Here is a 15,153-nt window from a genome sequence, read left to right as displayed (position 1 = left end):
GAAAGGCAACAGACTGATAAATAACAAGTAAACTGATCCTGGACCAGCGCTTAAAAACTTTATAAAAGCGTCCCGTTTGGGAATAAATCAGCTGATCTAGGATCGCGGCTGAGTTGGGAGTGTGGCAAAGGTCACAGAACTGATCCCAGATCAGTCCTCTCACACTCCGCGTCTTTAATGCGAACCCGCATCTCTTTACGAGCTGAGTCGATTGAGAGCTGAGAGCAGCTCCTCTCCTAAAAACCAACCCCCTCCCCCTCTCACCCTCCCTTCCTCCCTCCACCTCCTCCTCCTTCTCTCTCCACTGCCTGGGTGGTCTCCCCCGCTCTCTCTCTCCCTCTCTCTCTCGCTCGCTCTTTCTCCCCACCTCGACGAGCCGTTGCTTAGCAGCTAATAATAGGAGCCGCTCGCGAAGTAATTTGCCTCTTTTTCTCTCTCTCCCCCCTCCTCGGCCAATGAGAGGCTCCTCTCTGGCCCCCTTTTTCAGGCTCAGTCGAGAAGCAGCGCGCCGCAAACGGTCCCTGCAAGGCGAAGGGAGCTCCACTCTACTCCTGCTTTAAAAGAAAACACACATACACTTACTCACACACACGCTCTCTCACACTTACCACACACACACTTTACACATATAGACCAGGCAGGGACGAATGAAGAGCGACGGACGTACACGGATTGAGGCGCATGATGTTGGGATGGTGCCGCTGGACTTCGGCTCGAGGGAAGAAGAAGATTAAAACGCGTCGTTTCAGCTCGTCGTGGTGGTCGCCGCGGTGGTCATCCCCAGCTCGGACTTCTTGGCTAGCCGCTTCGTCTCCTCGAGTGGACTATGGCCTCGGAGCCCAGAGACTCTCCCCCGGGCTATGAGCGCACTCCTCCGGCTAACAGCTCTCATCAGCCCCGCACAAACACCTACTGCCACGCCGCCTTCGCGCTCAAGCACATTTCTAAGGTGACAAAACAAACCTCGACTGGAATACTCGCGCTTTCTCTGCTGAGGGGGAAGTTGAGGTGACTTCCAGTGTGTTTGCTAGCGGGTTTTTTTTTTTTTTTTAATTTTTTTTTATTGTTTTTTAGCCCTTTTACTACTCTTTCTCTGAGGGGCAACTTGGACTTCCAGTGTCTTTTACCCTCTGTTCGCCCAACTCGTTGCGTGAGTCCAATAGCGTGTAAGTGTGGAGAGGGAGAGAGTAATAGCTGGTTGTGGCTTTTCTACAGAGCGAAAAAGACAGGGAAGTCGAGGCTATCTGTTAATGGAAAAGGTTTTTCCTGCCTGCTTTCGGTCTGAAAAACACTAGTTTGAGGGTGTGTTTGTGTGTGGTCCGTTCACGAGAGCAGTCTTCATTCATTTTGGCATCTCAAGCCAGATGTGTGTATGTGGTTTTGTTCAGAGTAAGGACTATTTTTTGACAGTGTGCAAGAGGAGTCCACCAGTTGTTATGGGACATCAGATATTAGCCTAGTGTGTTAAATAGCCTTCAGATATGGCACTGTATTATCATGTGTAATATAAGTCATTATGTTGTATGATCATTTTGGACTGTGTTAGAATATATGGACATTTGTGTTTTGTGGTTAGATGGGACTGTGGTATAGCATGTTGTGATATGGGACCTAAATGAAAAATCCACTGCATTCCCACTGTGAATGCTTTTGTCATTTAATTAGTCTTTATAGTATTTGCTCTTTTTGCTCAGAGAGAATACACTAGTAAGCATCAGCTACAACTGTATATATACCTGTCCCCTATTACCCGACTCCTCAAATCCACCTCAATCCAATGTGACACCAGGACTGTTGAGGTACATGAATGCTTGGAACTGTGTCACAACTCTTTAAGGAGCAGAACCAAAACACGAGCGGTTAGACAGACTGGTGTCTGTGAGAGACGAAAGACAGTGTTTAAAAGAAGAATGATAGAGCACTGCTAACATTACTTTAAACAGCTGCTAAATGTAGACTGTAGTTGTTTATGCCTTCTGTTTAAACCACAGACGTGGTGGTAGAACTGTACTTTTATTGTAAAGCAGATGTAAGTTGCAGTCGGTTTGAATAGTGTTATTTTAGTTCCTCACAAACTGAGCTTGTCCATGAAGTCTTCAGATTTTACTTTGTTTCAGTGTGAAGATAGACAAGGTCTTTATGTAAACAATTTATGCTCTTAGTCCACAGGTTTTTGTTGACACTCTGTATTGTCAAATATTCAACAAATAGCTGGTTGTTCTTTGACAAGAACACTTGTGGCCTGTACTAGAGGACCTATAAAGCATATATTAACACAAAGAAGTCCTTTTGACTGCAGTTTATATGTATTTCTGGCTTTTCTGGATTGTGGTCAGTCCATTTAAGAAACTTGTCAAGTTTCCTGAATGAATCTTTTAAGCATCGCTGCGTCTAATGAAGGTTGCTGCCATGTAAACCGCTGCCGTGCGCGTGTGTGGTCCACATCAAGCTGTGACGTCTGAATCGTTTGGCACGTGAAACTGGATAGTTTCAAAATCAACATTTCCTTTTTCCTGTGAGCCAAATAGCAAGGCGGGCACTGGAGGCTGCCCCAGTGGAGAAGCTCCAGTACTGTGATGGGCAGAAAAGAGGTTTCAGTATGTGCCGAGGCTTCATCAACCATGCTGTTCACTTCAGCCTGCCAGTTGAGAGTCAGCATTCCAGTTAGCAAGTTATGTAATAAAGTCCAACTCTTGGAGCGTTTTCAGCCTTTCACCCAGGTCAGTGTGGATTAGGGAGAAGATAGGGCTGCACACACTTTTGGGTTTGGACCGAATTGTTCATGAAGTAATCCATAAATGTCTTCAGCAAAGATTCCTGAACACTATAGGGATGTATTGCAATCGCTCGTGACGTTCAGTGTTCCAAAAGTGAAATCAGAACTGGGAAACTTTTTATGTAAAAGTTTGTTCTCTGCCATGCTGAGGAATATGATGCTTTATGGGCTAAAACATTGTTTTCTTAGACCTCTTAATGTTTTGTTTTTAGAAAACAAGTAAAGCTTGTTCTATTTTAACCTCTGAAACTATAAAATGATTAGTTAAATCCCAATAAATCATAGGATTTTTTGTTAACTTGATTTATTGTTAAATTGATTAGAATCATTATTCTTTAATTGCAAAAGTGCAAGTCTGGCTGTTATACAAAACCTGTAATGGTGTACATTTTGTGCCTTTTTAAGTTCTACTTTAAAAACAAGTTATCAATCATAACGGAACCAACCTGTTCAACTCAGTCATAGTAATAACAACTACAGTGACCTCAACCGTGTTTGACAAATGTTAACTGTCAGTTCTGTAAGAAATTGAGGGCATTTTGATGAGTTTCCCTCAAAAGAAAGCAGTGTTGATGCCTGCAATGTCAAAACAGTCCTTGGGTCTATGCACTGGCCAGCGCCGGTGCTGATCCGAAACAGCGTTCATGCACAGATGACTAAGTGTTTCTCTGTTGTGTTCAGGGGAAAGCTGCGGGGCAGAGAGCGCCGCTGTGGATACGGGCAAGGTTCCAGGCTCTCCTCTTTACTCTGGGTTGCCACATCCAGCGACACTGCGGAAAAGTACTTTTCATTGGCTTGCTCGTGTTCGGTGCATTGTCAGTCGGACTGCGAGTGGCAGCCATCGAGACGGATATCGAGCAGCTGTGGGTGGAAGGTAAGTTAATGATTCAATCCTTTAAGGGTTGGGTGTTTTTGGCTGGGGAAGCTCTGGGGTTGTACGGCCCAAATTAATTTATTTGAGTTACATTATGCAAGGGGGTGCAAATGGTTCCTGTACATTCTTGATTAGTCCCTGCTGCTGTAACTGTGTGATTTCCTTTGTGTCTGTCAAGTCTTGGTCTGAAGTAACCCTGCTCTGCACATTGTATTCTTTCTGCTCTATGAAACTCTTAGGAAGCTTAGGAAGGCCTTGTTTAATTGGCTGATTAGCTGGATCAGGTAGAGTTTGGAGTGGTCTCGGTTTTGAATAATGTTTGTATATTGGAAGTGGAAGAACCTGTTTAAAGAACCTCTGCATGTTGTAAAGGTTCTATCCCAGTAACATTTTTCCTAGAACCATCTGTCGAAGCCGGGGACCATTAGGCACCTTTTTTTTTTAAAAGAATGCAGGCACAGGATTGGGAAACACTGGGTTGTGGTGTCAGATGGTGGGGGGTCTCAAAAGGAAAAGAGAGAGAGCCATGGCACCATTTGACCTCCCCACCAGCCCTTCTGCTTTGCAGCCTATTTCTGGAGAAGCTTCCTCCATTTATTACTCCCCAAACAAGCTGACAGACAGCAAGACCCACTGAAACTTAAGAATTTAGTGCTGGCCGTGCAGTTGTTGGGTGCACAGTCACTGCGCTGGGTCTTTGAACACAGACTGTGGCCTGTGGAATTCCATATCTTCTCCTGTCACGCATAAGTAGTGTTCTTTTTTTTCCTTCTCCTAGCACATGCAAGCCTTCTCTTGTTCTCTGCCTATCAGGCAGTATTGTTTGTCGTGGGTACCTTTGCGTTTATTATTATTTTTAAACCTCCAACCCCAAACCACCCATTTGACGTCCTTTCTGCACGCCTTGCTTATCTGTGCGTTTTTTGGGGCATCTTTATTTGGTTTTCACACTGCCAAATTCCTTCTAAGCCCCCCTAGGCTTTGGCCGTGCCGCTGATCCCCTGCACAGATGGGCTGTGTGTGTGTGTGTGTGTGTGAATCGTTAGCCATCTTAGAAGCGCTGACCCCTCCCCCTGCCCCCTCACTCCCCCCACCCACCACACACACACACCCTCCCCTTCTGCTCTCTGTGTGGTCCTTAACTATTCTTGGATTCCATTCAACAATAAAGGCACCCCGTTCCTCCTGCAAGGAGGAAAAAGGGAATACAGCTGAAGTTTGCCCACCTGTTACACACATACATGCACACACATACACAGGTAGTCGCCATAGTTGGATTAAGTATATCATAAATCATGTTTTAGTAACTTCCTAATGCTTGAACCTGTTAAAGGGAAAGTAAAGTAACTTCCTATGTACTGCAATTAATGCAGTTAATGTAATTTTTTAAGACATCCCCTTTTACCCCTTAAACTACAGGATAATTATTCAGCTATTAATTGTAATTAATCATTATTTGGGAACTACTATAACTTATTAAGTACCTGATTTGAAACTAATGTGCAAGTTATGAGATTTTAAGAAGTTACTTTTAATAAGTTTACTTTAAAAAGGTATTTCAGTGTCTTGTGTTTTTGGCGGGCCAGATAAGCAGTGGGCTACACAGAGGGAGTTGTCAGGGCCCTGTCACAGAATTTGTGTGTTAATGTAAAGCAGAGCTAAAGCATGGGTCCCTTGGAGCGAGACGGCAGCAGTGCTGAAAAAAGGGGCGCTGTGCCTTTAAGAGGCAGGGCCCGTGTTACTAAAGTTTCTGCTTGCGTTGTTTCCCCCAATAGCCCATTGACAAAGCTGCTCAGCACTGAATGGGGAGTAAGTGGTTTGGTAACAAGGAGAGGTTAGTTCTCACACACACATACACATGCACGCACATACACACACACAAAAGTCATACGGACAAAAGAAAGGGATTTTTAATGGATCTTGTGATATCAGCGTTCTCAAGTGTTTGTTTCATGGATGTTTCGTCTTGACCTGTGGAAGTATTTAGAAATTTAGAAATGAATCTACACTAGACATACAAAGTGGGGCTGCACAGTATGAGCAGAAAACCATATATTCCAACGCATTCCCACTGTAATATATTTTTCAAACTTGGTTTGTTGTATGCTGAAATTCCTTGATTATTTAGGTTCCTAGGTTACACTATTTCTTTTTCTGATAAGTTGGAATGGATGAAAAAACAATTGTGGAGCATTTAACAAAATCTCATGAACTGAAAATAAATATATCTCTACTGTTGTGCTAAAACCTCGTATTTCCAAAATACCAACTTAACAGGAGAAGGAAAACACCTTCTTAACCGTCAGACAGTGTTAAAAAAAAGATTTTATTTCAAGTCATTCTAGAGCATTTATATTGGGCCAGTCATCATAAAATTCGGACACAGTGTAAAGGACAACAGCCAGATTCACCTTATTCCAAGAAGGGGTGGTTGAACAGGCTGTGTGAAATCGTTCTCTGCGTAAATGGAAAGTAAGGGTACAGATAACTCACACTGGGCCAGCTGTGCATTTGGTAGTCTGCCCCCTGTCACATACCCTAAGGCCATAACTGCCCCCTCTGTCCTCCCTCAACCCTACCCCCACCCAAATGTCACTCCGGCCACCTACTATCCGTGTCTTCCAGGACCACCCGGGCGTCTGCAATTGCTTCCTGCCTTCGAATGACGTGCGAATAGTGGCCGCAGAATGCAAGGGAGTCTGGGAGTGCGCTGTGTTTTGTCTTTCGCCTTTCTGAAAAAATCCTTCCTCCCTCACTGCTCCATGTGCTGGTTATAAGCACATCTTTCTATCTCTGTCTTCTGTATGATGATGTAAGCGTGCAGATTGGACAGTTGCTAATTGATATACATAAGTTTCCATTAACATTACTTGTTATCCATACTAGCCTTGTAGATCCAGTGAAAAAATTTAAGAAACAAAACTTTGTACCAGATACATGGCAAAATGAGATCTTTCACTTAAGTTTTCCTTTAAAACGGACATTGTTTTTTTCTTGTTATTTGTAAACATGTTTTTTTTATGTATGTGTGTGTGGGGGGGTGCTTATATTATTATCATCTGCCCTGTCAAATATCTGTTTTTGGTGTTTAAAGTTAAATTAGAATTTCACAGAAACCAAGCTCAAAAATAACCCACCTCGGTTAAAGAGTGCTGAGGTCATTGCTGGAAGCTTGGGAAAGTGTTAGCTGGTCCCCATTGTCAGACGAAAGAAAAAGAGAGGGGAGGGGGTAATAAAATAGAGTGTGGGGTGAAGGGTTGGGGGCAGGGGAAAGGAGAAGCGTTTTATCAGCCCTACCTTTAAATTTCCTACACTTGGGTGTCAGCGCCTTGTGTGAAGAAGTGTGGAATTCCAGGGAATTTGTTAGGAGAAGGAGCTTGGAGTCGTTTCATCTGGAGGCTCACTCTGAGGTGGCCGCCATCTTGTTTCAATCATATAGCTGCTTGTGAGAGAATGTGGGGCTGTTTCCCTATCGGAAGGAAGGATAAACAGCAATTTGTTATTGACAAGCCGCCTCATCGTGGTGGGCGAAATGGTGGAGGGGTTACACAACTAAGGATTTCTCATTTAGCCAGATATATGAATCTTCATTGAAATAACACTTTTCATGTTTGAGAAGCTATAGTTGTGGATTGAATGATCCAGCTATGGATACATGCTGAGTGAAATACCCCCTAGAGCAGTTTGTTGCCACGTGATAGCTTGGAAACTTCTCGGAAGGGTTGTGGGGAATTAAATTATAATTACAAAAAAATGCTGCAAAAATGCTCGCTGGGCTATACAGGAATGGCAAAACAGAAAGAAATGTTTATGTGCTTGTGCGCGCCCCATGCTTAATTTATCTCATCCATCTTGACACAGTTTTGGTGCACTTGACAGACGTGGGCAACGCAGGCAAGCTGTGCAAACATTGCGGGGAAAAAAGGAGAGCAGGGTGTTCTGGGTAGTGGGCCTGGCTAAGGTTTTTAAAGCCGCTGTGCAGCAGGAGGGGAATTGAACGTCTCCACTTGGGCATGAATGACCCTGTCCACATGCTGAACACTAGGTACCTCCCAGAGAACTTGTGAAAAGGGCTTGGCTTTTCCAGAGGGGAAGCGTGTGGGGCCATTCTACGTTACGGAGCAGTTATCTAAACAAGGGGGAAAAAAATGCTAGGTAAATGAAATAATTCATTACAAAATACACAGTCGTCCAGGGCCTGCTTGGAGAGAAAGAGCGCTCTATGAAGCATTATTGGAGGTGAATGGCAGGGCCACAGCAGCCCCAGCTACATAAATAAACTTGAAACTGCAGAGGCTTGGACCTCACCAGTCGAAAGAACAAACAAGGCCGGAGTCAACCTGGGTCAGTTCAAAATGTTTATTTCATCCCCCCCATACTCCTCTCTTCCATTCCCCCACCTCCCACCATCCAACATCCACCACAGGCCAAGCTCCCAGCTCCTCAAGAACAGCACATGAGCTGAATACTCAATTGAACAAGTCTCCCTTTTCCACAGCCATGCTCGTCCCCTAGCATGCTAGTTTCCTATGTCTACCCTCGCTGAGCCACTGTTTGCTTGCTCTGACCTCAATCAGCGGGTCTGGCCCAGCACTTGTTTTTGAATGTCGGATATATCGGGCCCTTACTTGAAGAAATACGTAAATTCCAGAGAATAGGGAACCTGTCAGAGGAAACATTTTAACCCAGTGCTAACTGGTTGTTTGAAGCTAACCAGTTTTTCTCTGTTTATTTTCTAACTTTATTGAAGCTACATTTCTGTAGTTTAAAGTCTAAAACTCCATTTGCCCATTACCCTCTATTTCCTCTTTAGCACCCAAACAATAAAAAATGCTTTCTTTGATCCCTCAAAAAAGGCACTGGTCACTTTTTGGCAAAACTTACTCTTACCTTTCCTTCCCAAAAACTGTTTGCCTCACTGGTTAGAGAAAAGCAAAGAAAAAAACATTTTCTTGGACCTTAGGGGAAAAAGAAATGGTTCTCAGCGCTCAATAAATTCATTTCCAGCCTGAATGAGACCAGCAATGTGGAAAAATTTTGCCTTTCACCATGGGATGAATGTATGTTTCAACTACACATTAAGCTGCATTAGCAGCCACTGGAGTGCCTAATGTGGGCATTTTTCCACAGCAGCCAACACTGGGGATGATTAGCATAATTAGTACAGGCCAGGCTATACATATGGAAATGGCCCAGGCCTAAATGCCAGCACCAGTGGAAATTTATGTCAGTGCTGACAGAAGTATCAGGTTTGAATAGATAGTAACAGAAGCTTAGTTTCTTTTTTACAGAAAGTTGGATTGTTTTTCATTTCATTTCACTTTCTCAAGTTTTTAGATCTCAATCTTTGGCCATACTCTAACCGCACAAAAACACTTCTTGAGCACGTACAGAACAGCACACACTCCCACATGCATACATAAGCACAGTATTTCTATAGGTAAGGTACGAAGGCGTCCCTCCTTTTTTCTCACGCATTGTTTCAGCTGCTGGGAAAAAGCCTCCATTGGCTCAGTTGGCTTTTGTCGAGTGGGTTTTCTCTCTTTAGGTTTTTCCTGTTTGTTGGGAAACATCTGAAAAGGGGGCCGAAAATAAGAGCGACAAAGCCCTGCTTTGAGCCTCACCATAGCCTCGCCTCAGCTCTGGGAGAGGCAGAGGTGGAGCCCAGGGGGCTGGAGCGGGAGAGGGAAAGGGATGAACACTCCTGCAGGAAGGTCATTCATGGCCTTCGTGATTGAAAGTTGTGATGGAGCTCTGGCATCTTAAAAGAGCTACACCCAGGGTAAAATTGGACCCTCTAGTAAGCCCTTAAAAGAATCAGACATGGTCTTAAAAGAACAAGCCACAATGCGAAGCCTGTGTTAAAATACACCCACATCCCATTAACTAACATTATTAACAATAATTTAAATAAAATGTTCTAATCTGTAACAGCATTCCATTCAATGAGAAGCTCTATGGCTATTAATTCGTTGATGTTGTCCTTTTATACAATGGTATACGCGTTTTAATGTGTGTGCTGGCATGCACTGGCACCCAGCTGTGTATCTGCATTCTAGTTTTTTAACTTGGGTGGCAGAAGCAGGTAAAAATGTCTCTTTCAGCACTCTTCCTTGTGGGACTTCCTCCAAGTCAGCATGGGTCTTTTCACTGGCCTCCTAATCCCACTAATCTGGCCCACAACACTTTGAAGGTGGCCTGGTCTAATGGAGAGAGCACCAGGACTCAGAGCCAGCAACTCCACACTACAGCACCATTCGCAACTGTTGCGCGCGTACACAGACTCACACACATGGCATTAGAAGACACTTGAAACGGTCTGAAGTCCTTTTATGTTGGCCTGTTTTAATGGTGTAGTCCCTCTCCCTATATATGGAGATGGTGAAAAAATCGGACAGTTTGTTGTTTTATATTTAAGACCATAGTTTCGCAAAAATCTAATTTTATGAGACAAATTTGCATCTGTAGTTTGGACATTATGGCGCTAATAAGTAAAGTAAGATTGCTGCTTAGCATTGTGTTAATTGGATGTCTCAGGGAACTCACGCTGGCATGAAGAAGCAAACTTCAGACGAATAAGTCGTGGCTTTTGTGCATTTTGTACATTTTTAGAGATGTTAATGAGTTTTGTGAAAGTTGACAGTTGCTTGAGCAAGAACTTGTGTGTCTTGTGTTATGGGTGGTGTTGTCCTACCAGGTAGCATGATACAGTGGGATGCTTGGTGGGGGGTCAGATGGGTTGGACCGGGCATTGAGGGAGATTGGAGCTGACAGGGTCCAGCAGAAGTCTGACACAGGGGAGCAGGGGGGCTTCTTCTCCATGGTTAATTACATGTCACTTTCCAGACTGCCCGCTGGGACGGAAGGACCTCGAGCCAGCCCCCCGTCCGCAGAGAGGCTTGAGAATCACTTTCGCTGAAACGTGCTACCATAGTCCCCGCAACATGGCCTTGGCCACGAGGGCTATATGCATTTGTCTGAGTGGAGATTAGGACAGATCTTTAGAGCAGGCATTTCATATACATTTGGTGTGGGGGTGCCTCTGCAAAGGCATGTGGTGAGCAAGTTACTTTGAAGTTAGTTTGTTTTCTTTCCATGTTGGGGAAGCAATGGTGGGACCCTCCTGGTGGATAATTGGCCTGTGATGGTGATGTCACCCCCAGGGATGTGAAAAATGAGGGAGGACAAAGGAGGGGCTCAGCTCGAGAGTGAGAGAGAGTACTAGGCAGAGGGGGTTGCTGTTGGATCAGTGCACTACACCAGCCTTTATAAAATAGAGCATGCCATGATTGTTGTTGCTTTCATATTTGAGTCAGTTCCCTTCCCCTTACCTCATTTAGCTACAAGGGTAATGTAGCTAACAAGGTTCTGATGCTAAATGACATACTGTTATCTATAAAAATCAAGTGTGTTTGCTTAAATAGTTAGACATTTCAGCAGCAACCTAGCAAAAGACTAAAAACAGTAGTAGCCGCTTAATCAAAGTAATAGCAATATAACTCCCGCACAAAATTGAAGAAGCAAGCATATCTTAGCTAATCAGTTACATTTGGGGCAAGATAAAAATTTGTAAATGCAAATGAGATTTTTTGCCACTCTGTCACTTTAAACATCCATATAGTTCTCTCCTGGGTATGGACTGATTTGTAAATTCAAGTTTGGTACACCCATTCACAAAGGAGGCCAGTTTTCCTGAAAGCTTATCCCTGAAATCAGCGAAGTGGAGGAACGCTCAAAAAAACCCTCCGGCCTTAAATGTGTATTCCAGCTCCTACGGCCGCTTCCTCCTTTTTTCCAGCCTGCGGCCGTGTTTCTGGCTGTGAAACTATTTGCGAGCCTGTCTCTTTAAGCGCACAGCAGCGGTGGTGAGAGAGAGAAAGAGAGAGAGAGAGAGATAGAGAGAGAGCGAGTGTAGAGCTCCCATCTGGTGACTGGCTGAGCAACTGCGCTCACTCGGCCGTCTAGCTGGGTGGTCCAGATGGGAGGAACCAGACACAAATAGCTATAATTTACTTCAGGAGCCCCTGTAATTACAGGCCCAAGGACTGCAGCTTGATTCCTGCAGATGCCTGAATGCATTAAATATGAACATGGCGTCAGAGTAGTGAGGCGAAAAAGGGGGGGGTTATAAAATTGAGTATGCATTTGTGCGTTTTTTTTTTTTTCATTGCAAATGGATCTGTCCTTGGGATGTAGTGTGCTGATTGTTTGGTGTTTACATGGCCCAGTTGTGAGAGAGCTGCAAGCCATCTTTGTTAAACAAAAGATTGAAAGTATATACACGTTCAGTTTAATTTGTCTGCAGCCATGCAAGACAATGTCACCTCTTGTCAAGACTGGGTGACAGCAAATTTATGCACTCTACTTGTGTGAAGCTCTGGAATATAAGGTCTCATATATAGTAAAATACACCATGTAACTTTGGTGAAGTGGACAGCACAACGCTCACGAATAATCCAATATTTGTGTAAAATCTTTAATATTACAACCGTTTAAGTTAACATGCTTTTTTTCAGTTTCAGTGGTGGTTCTATGTCCAGAAATACATGTAAGTGTATCCTTCTTGGGTGTGGCACAATCTCTTGACTGTAAGGGGAGCCCAGGAGCAATAAATACCAATTGTCACATAGTGCTGCTTTAAAGAAATTGTTCATATTTCACTACGACATGTTGGGTGTGCAAAGTGTACTATATTAGTTTTGCACTTAAGACTATCAGTCTAACAATCTAATTGTAATCGTAACACCAATTATCATAATACAAAACTGCTAGCCTAAAAATATGTACATTTCTCCATATTTCTAAATATTAGTATGTCGTACAGTACTTTATCATGTAAATTTGAGATCACATACAACCCAAGGTGATTTGTGATTTCAGGCAATCGTGTGATGATTAAGGCATTCATTTGCCATAATAATAATTGTTCTAATGACCTGTTTGCTACATTAGCCTCTTAATTCCAGTATTAAGATAAAAAAGATAGCAGTCACTGCAGGTTTGTCATGCTGTACTAGGATAGGAAGGGGCAGACGAATGGGTTCTGATTTGGGTCGGTGCGTTTCATGAGGACTTGGCATGGCTGTGGCTACCCTGAGCGCTCTTTTCACCACCGCCTCCGTTAATTAGGGGGCTGGACCCCAGAGCTCTGTCTGCTTCCTTTGATGCCTTTCATTGCTGCTCTGCGTACCACATGAACAGTGTTTCTGCCTGTCCTCTCCTGCCTCCGTTCCCCCTCCACTCACTCACTCACTCACTCACTCACTCACTCACTCACTCACTCTCTCACACACTCACTCACCCATCCAGCCAGACCCAGCCACCAGCTTTTGTTCTCAAACTACCTAACACACACACACACTGGTTCTCTGCTGGCTTAGTTCTGGGATGGTGAAGGCCTGTTCGGGGACACTACCCGATCTATCTGTCTCGTGCTAGGATTTTGTGCGCATGAGTTTGGTCGGGAATAAAGGGCTAGTCATGGAGAACTCACATGACTGGGATGGTGATGTTGGTGGGCCACAGATAAAAATCCAGGACTCTTAAGATTTGGCCCTTGTACCAGGAACCTAATCATGAGTTAAACAGGGCAGGGTCATGCATTAAAGTAGTGGTTTGACCAAAATACTGACATTGCTGATAATGAGTAAAAGCATTACCAGTCATTTAAACTGCATGTCTAAATGATCATGGTCAAGTTGTTAAGTAATCTTGTTCTAATGTTTCTCACACTGTATGGCATGCTGTTTTGGACAAAAGTACATTTTAGAGCTCATACTTTTGTTCCTCTATATATATATATATATATATATATATATATATATTTGTATATTTGTATGTGGAATTGTATGTAGTAAGTGTTGACTCAAACACAGTGTGTGTAATATAGGATGAGGCCATGATGAGACAGCTCGAACTTTAGCCAGTATCTCATCACACCCCGTAGCGAGGAGGTTTGCCCAGGAGCTGGCTGCGTGCCAGCCTGCGTGTTGCAGCCACCCGTGTTTTGGTGAGAATTTACGAGGGATCTCGTGCGACGGCCTGTCTCCCCAAGCCTGGTGTGACAGCACGAGCTGTGTCATATACTTTGCACAGCTTCAGCTCTCTCTCTTTTCCTGCCAAAGCCTCTCATGTGACCCCAACATCTGTTTCAGGGGTTGCATGGATGCGAGATACACGCAAGAATTAGAACTGCTGAGCCTCTGCCTAATTGTGTTGTTAGCATGTAGCTTAGTAAAAGATCATGGTTAATGCTGTTAAGATACCATTTTTTGCCTTCATTGTTTTGTTGTCAAGCAGTTAATGCTTGTGTATGCATTTGGAAATGGCAGACTACTGACATTGTCTGTTGACCTGTCTCTGTTTCAGCTGGCAGTAGAGTGAGCAAAGAATTGCGATATACGAAGGAGAAGCAAGGAGAAGAGACTGTGTTCACCTCACAGATGCTCATACAGACACCCAAACAGGAAGGAACCAATATTCTTACCCAGGAGGCTTTGCTGCTCCACCTGGAGGCAGCGCTGTCAGCCAGCAAAGTCCAGGTGTCTCTTTATGGAAAGTAAGTGTGACCTCCAGAAAGATTATGAGGATTTTCTTAAGAGTTACAGTCATGAGGTCCTGCTCCAACAAGGCTGTCTTTTAATGTGACCATTTCAATGAATTCTTCCCACAGATCTTGGGACCTTAACAAAATCTGCTTCAAATCTGGAGTCCCGATTATAGAAAACGTCATGATCGAAAGGGTATGTTGATGTCATTATGAGCAGGTTTCACGGCCACTGTCCTGGTCTTGGACTAAATTGTAATTAGGAACCATCCTTGTATGACTTTACCTCAGTTGTTTATAAGAACATATATGGCTTGCCTGTCCTATTTACAGCTTTAGTTTGGGGTATAGATCTGCTATAGGGCAATATGTCTAACGGAAATCACTGTCTTTGCTTTCAGATGATTGACAAGCTTTTCCCCTGCATGATTGTGACCCCACTAGACTGCTTCTGGGAGGGCTCCAAACTGCAGGGAGGCTCTGCCTACTTACCGTAAGCAATATTATATATTTCACTATAATATAACAAAATGTTGGATAGAGGCTTATTTGCATGCAAAAGCATACTGCAAAGTACTGCAAGGACCAATTTTGGCATAACATGATATATATTACACAGCCCAACTGGAAGCTAGAGTTGACCTCCCTGGGTGTAACACACACTCCTTTATCAAGAGCCTTTACCCCCTCCCTCCTTACCACCAAATGTGGCGTTGGCAGCGACAAACTACGACATCAAACTCTGAGCAAAAAGCCCCATTTAGGCTATAGATAAGCTCAGGCCTGGTTCCGTCGTCGCCTGGGCTCGTGCTGTCATCACAGCAGTGAGAGAGGAGGACCCAAGACCCAATCACCACCACCACCTCCCCCTTCCCCCAACCTACTGCTATCCCAGACCAGTCAGAGGAAGCCCTTATGGCTTGAGGACAGAGAGAGAGAGAGAGAGAGAGAGAGAGA

The 15,153-nt window shown here is 44.0% G+C and overlaps 1 protein-coding gene across 1 annotated transcript in view; it reads left to right on the top strand.

Moving 5' to 3' along the window:
- The first annotated feature begins 304 nt into the window (after positions 1 to 304).
- The window catches only part of ptch2 (patched 2), a 33,028-nt gene continuing 18,179 nt past the window's right edge, over positions 305 to 15,153 (top strand). The window contains exons 1-5 of the mRNA XM_072688233.1: positions 305 to 949; positions 3,458 to 3,650; positions 14,019 to 14,208; positions 14,323 to 14,392; positions 14,598 to 14,689. Coding sequence (XP_072544334.1) covers positions 827 to 949; positions 3,458 to 3,650; positions 14,019 to 14,208; positions 14,323 to 14,392; positions 14,598 to 14,689 — 668 coding nt within the window. The 5' untranslated portion in view covers positions 305 to 826. The remainder of the gene's footprint in view (positions 950 to 3,457; positions 3,651 to 14,018; positions 14,209 to 14,322; positions 14,393 to 14,597; positions 14,690 to 15,153) is intronic.

Source organism: Salminus brasiliensis, chromosome 9 (assembly GCF_030463535.1).
Source record: "Salminus brasiliensis chromosome 9, fSalBra1.hap2, whole genome shotgun sequence".
NCBI lineage: Eukaryota > Metazoa > Chordata > Actinopteri > Characiformes > Bryconidae > Salminus > Salminus brasiliensis.
This window is presented reverse-complemented; position numbering and strand designations above follow the sequence as displayed.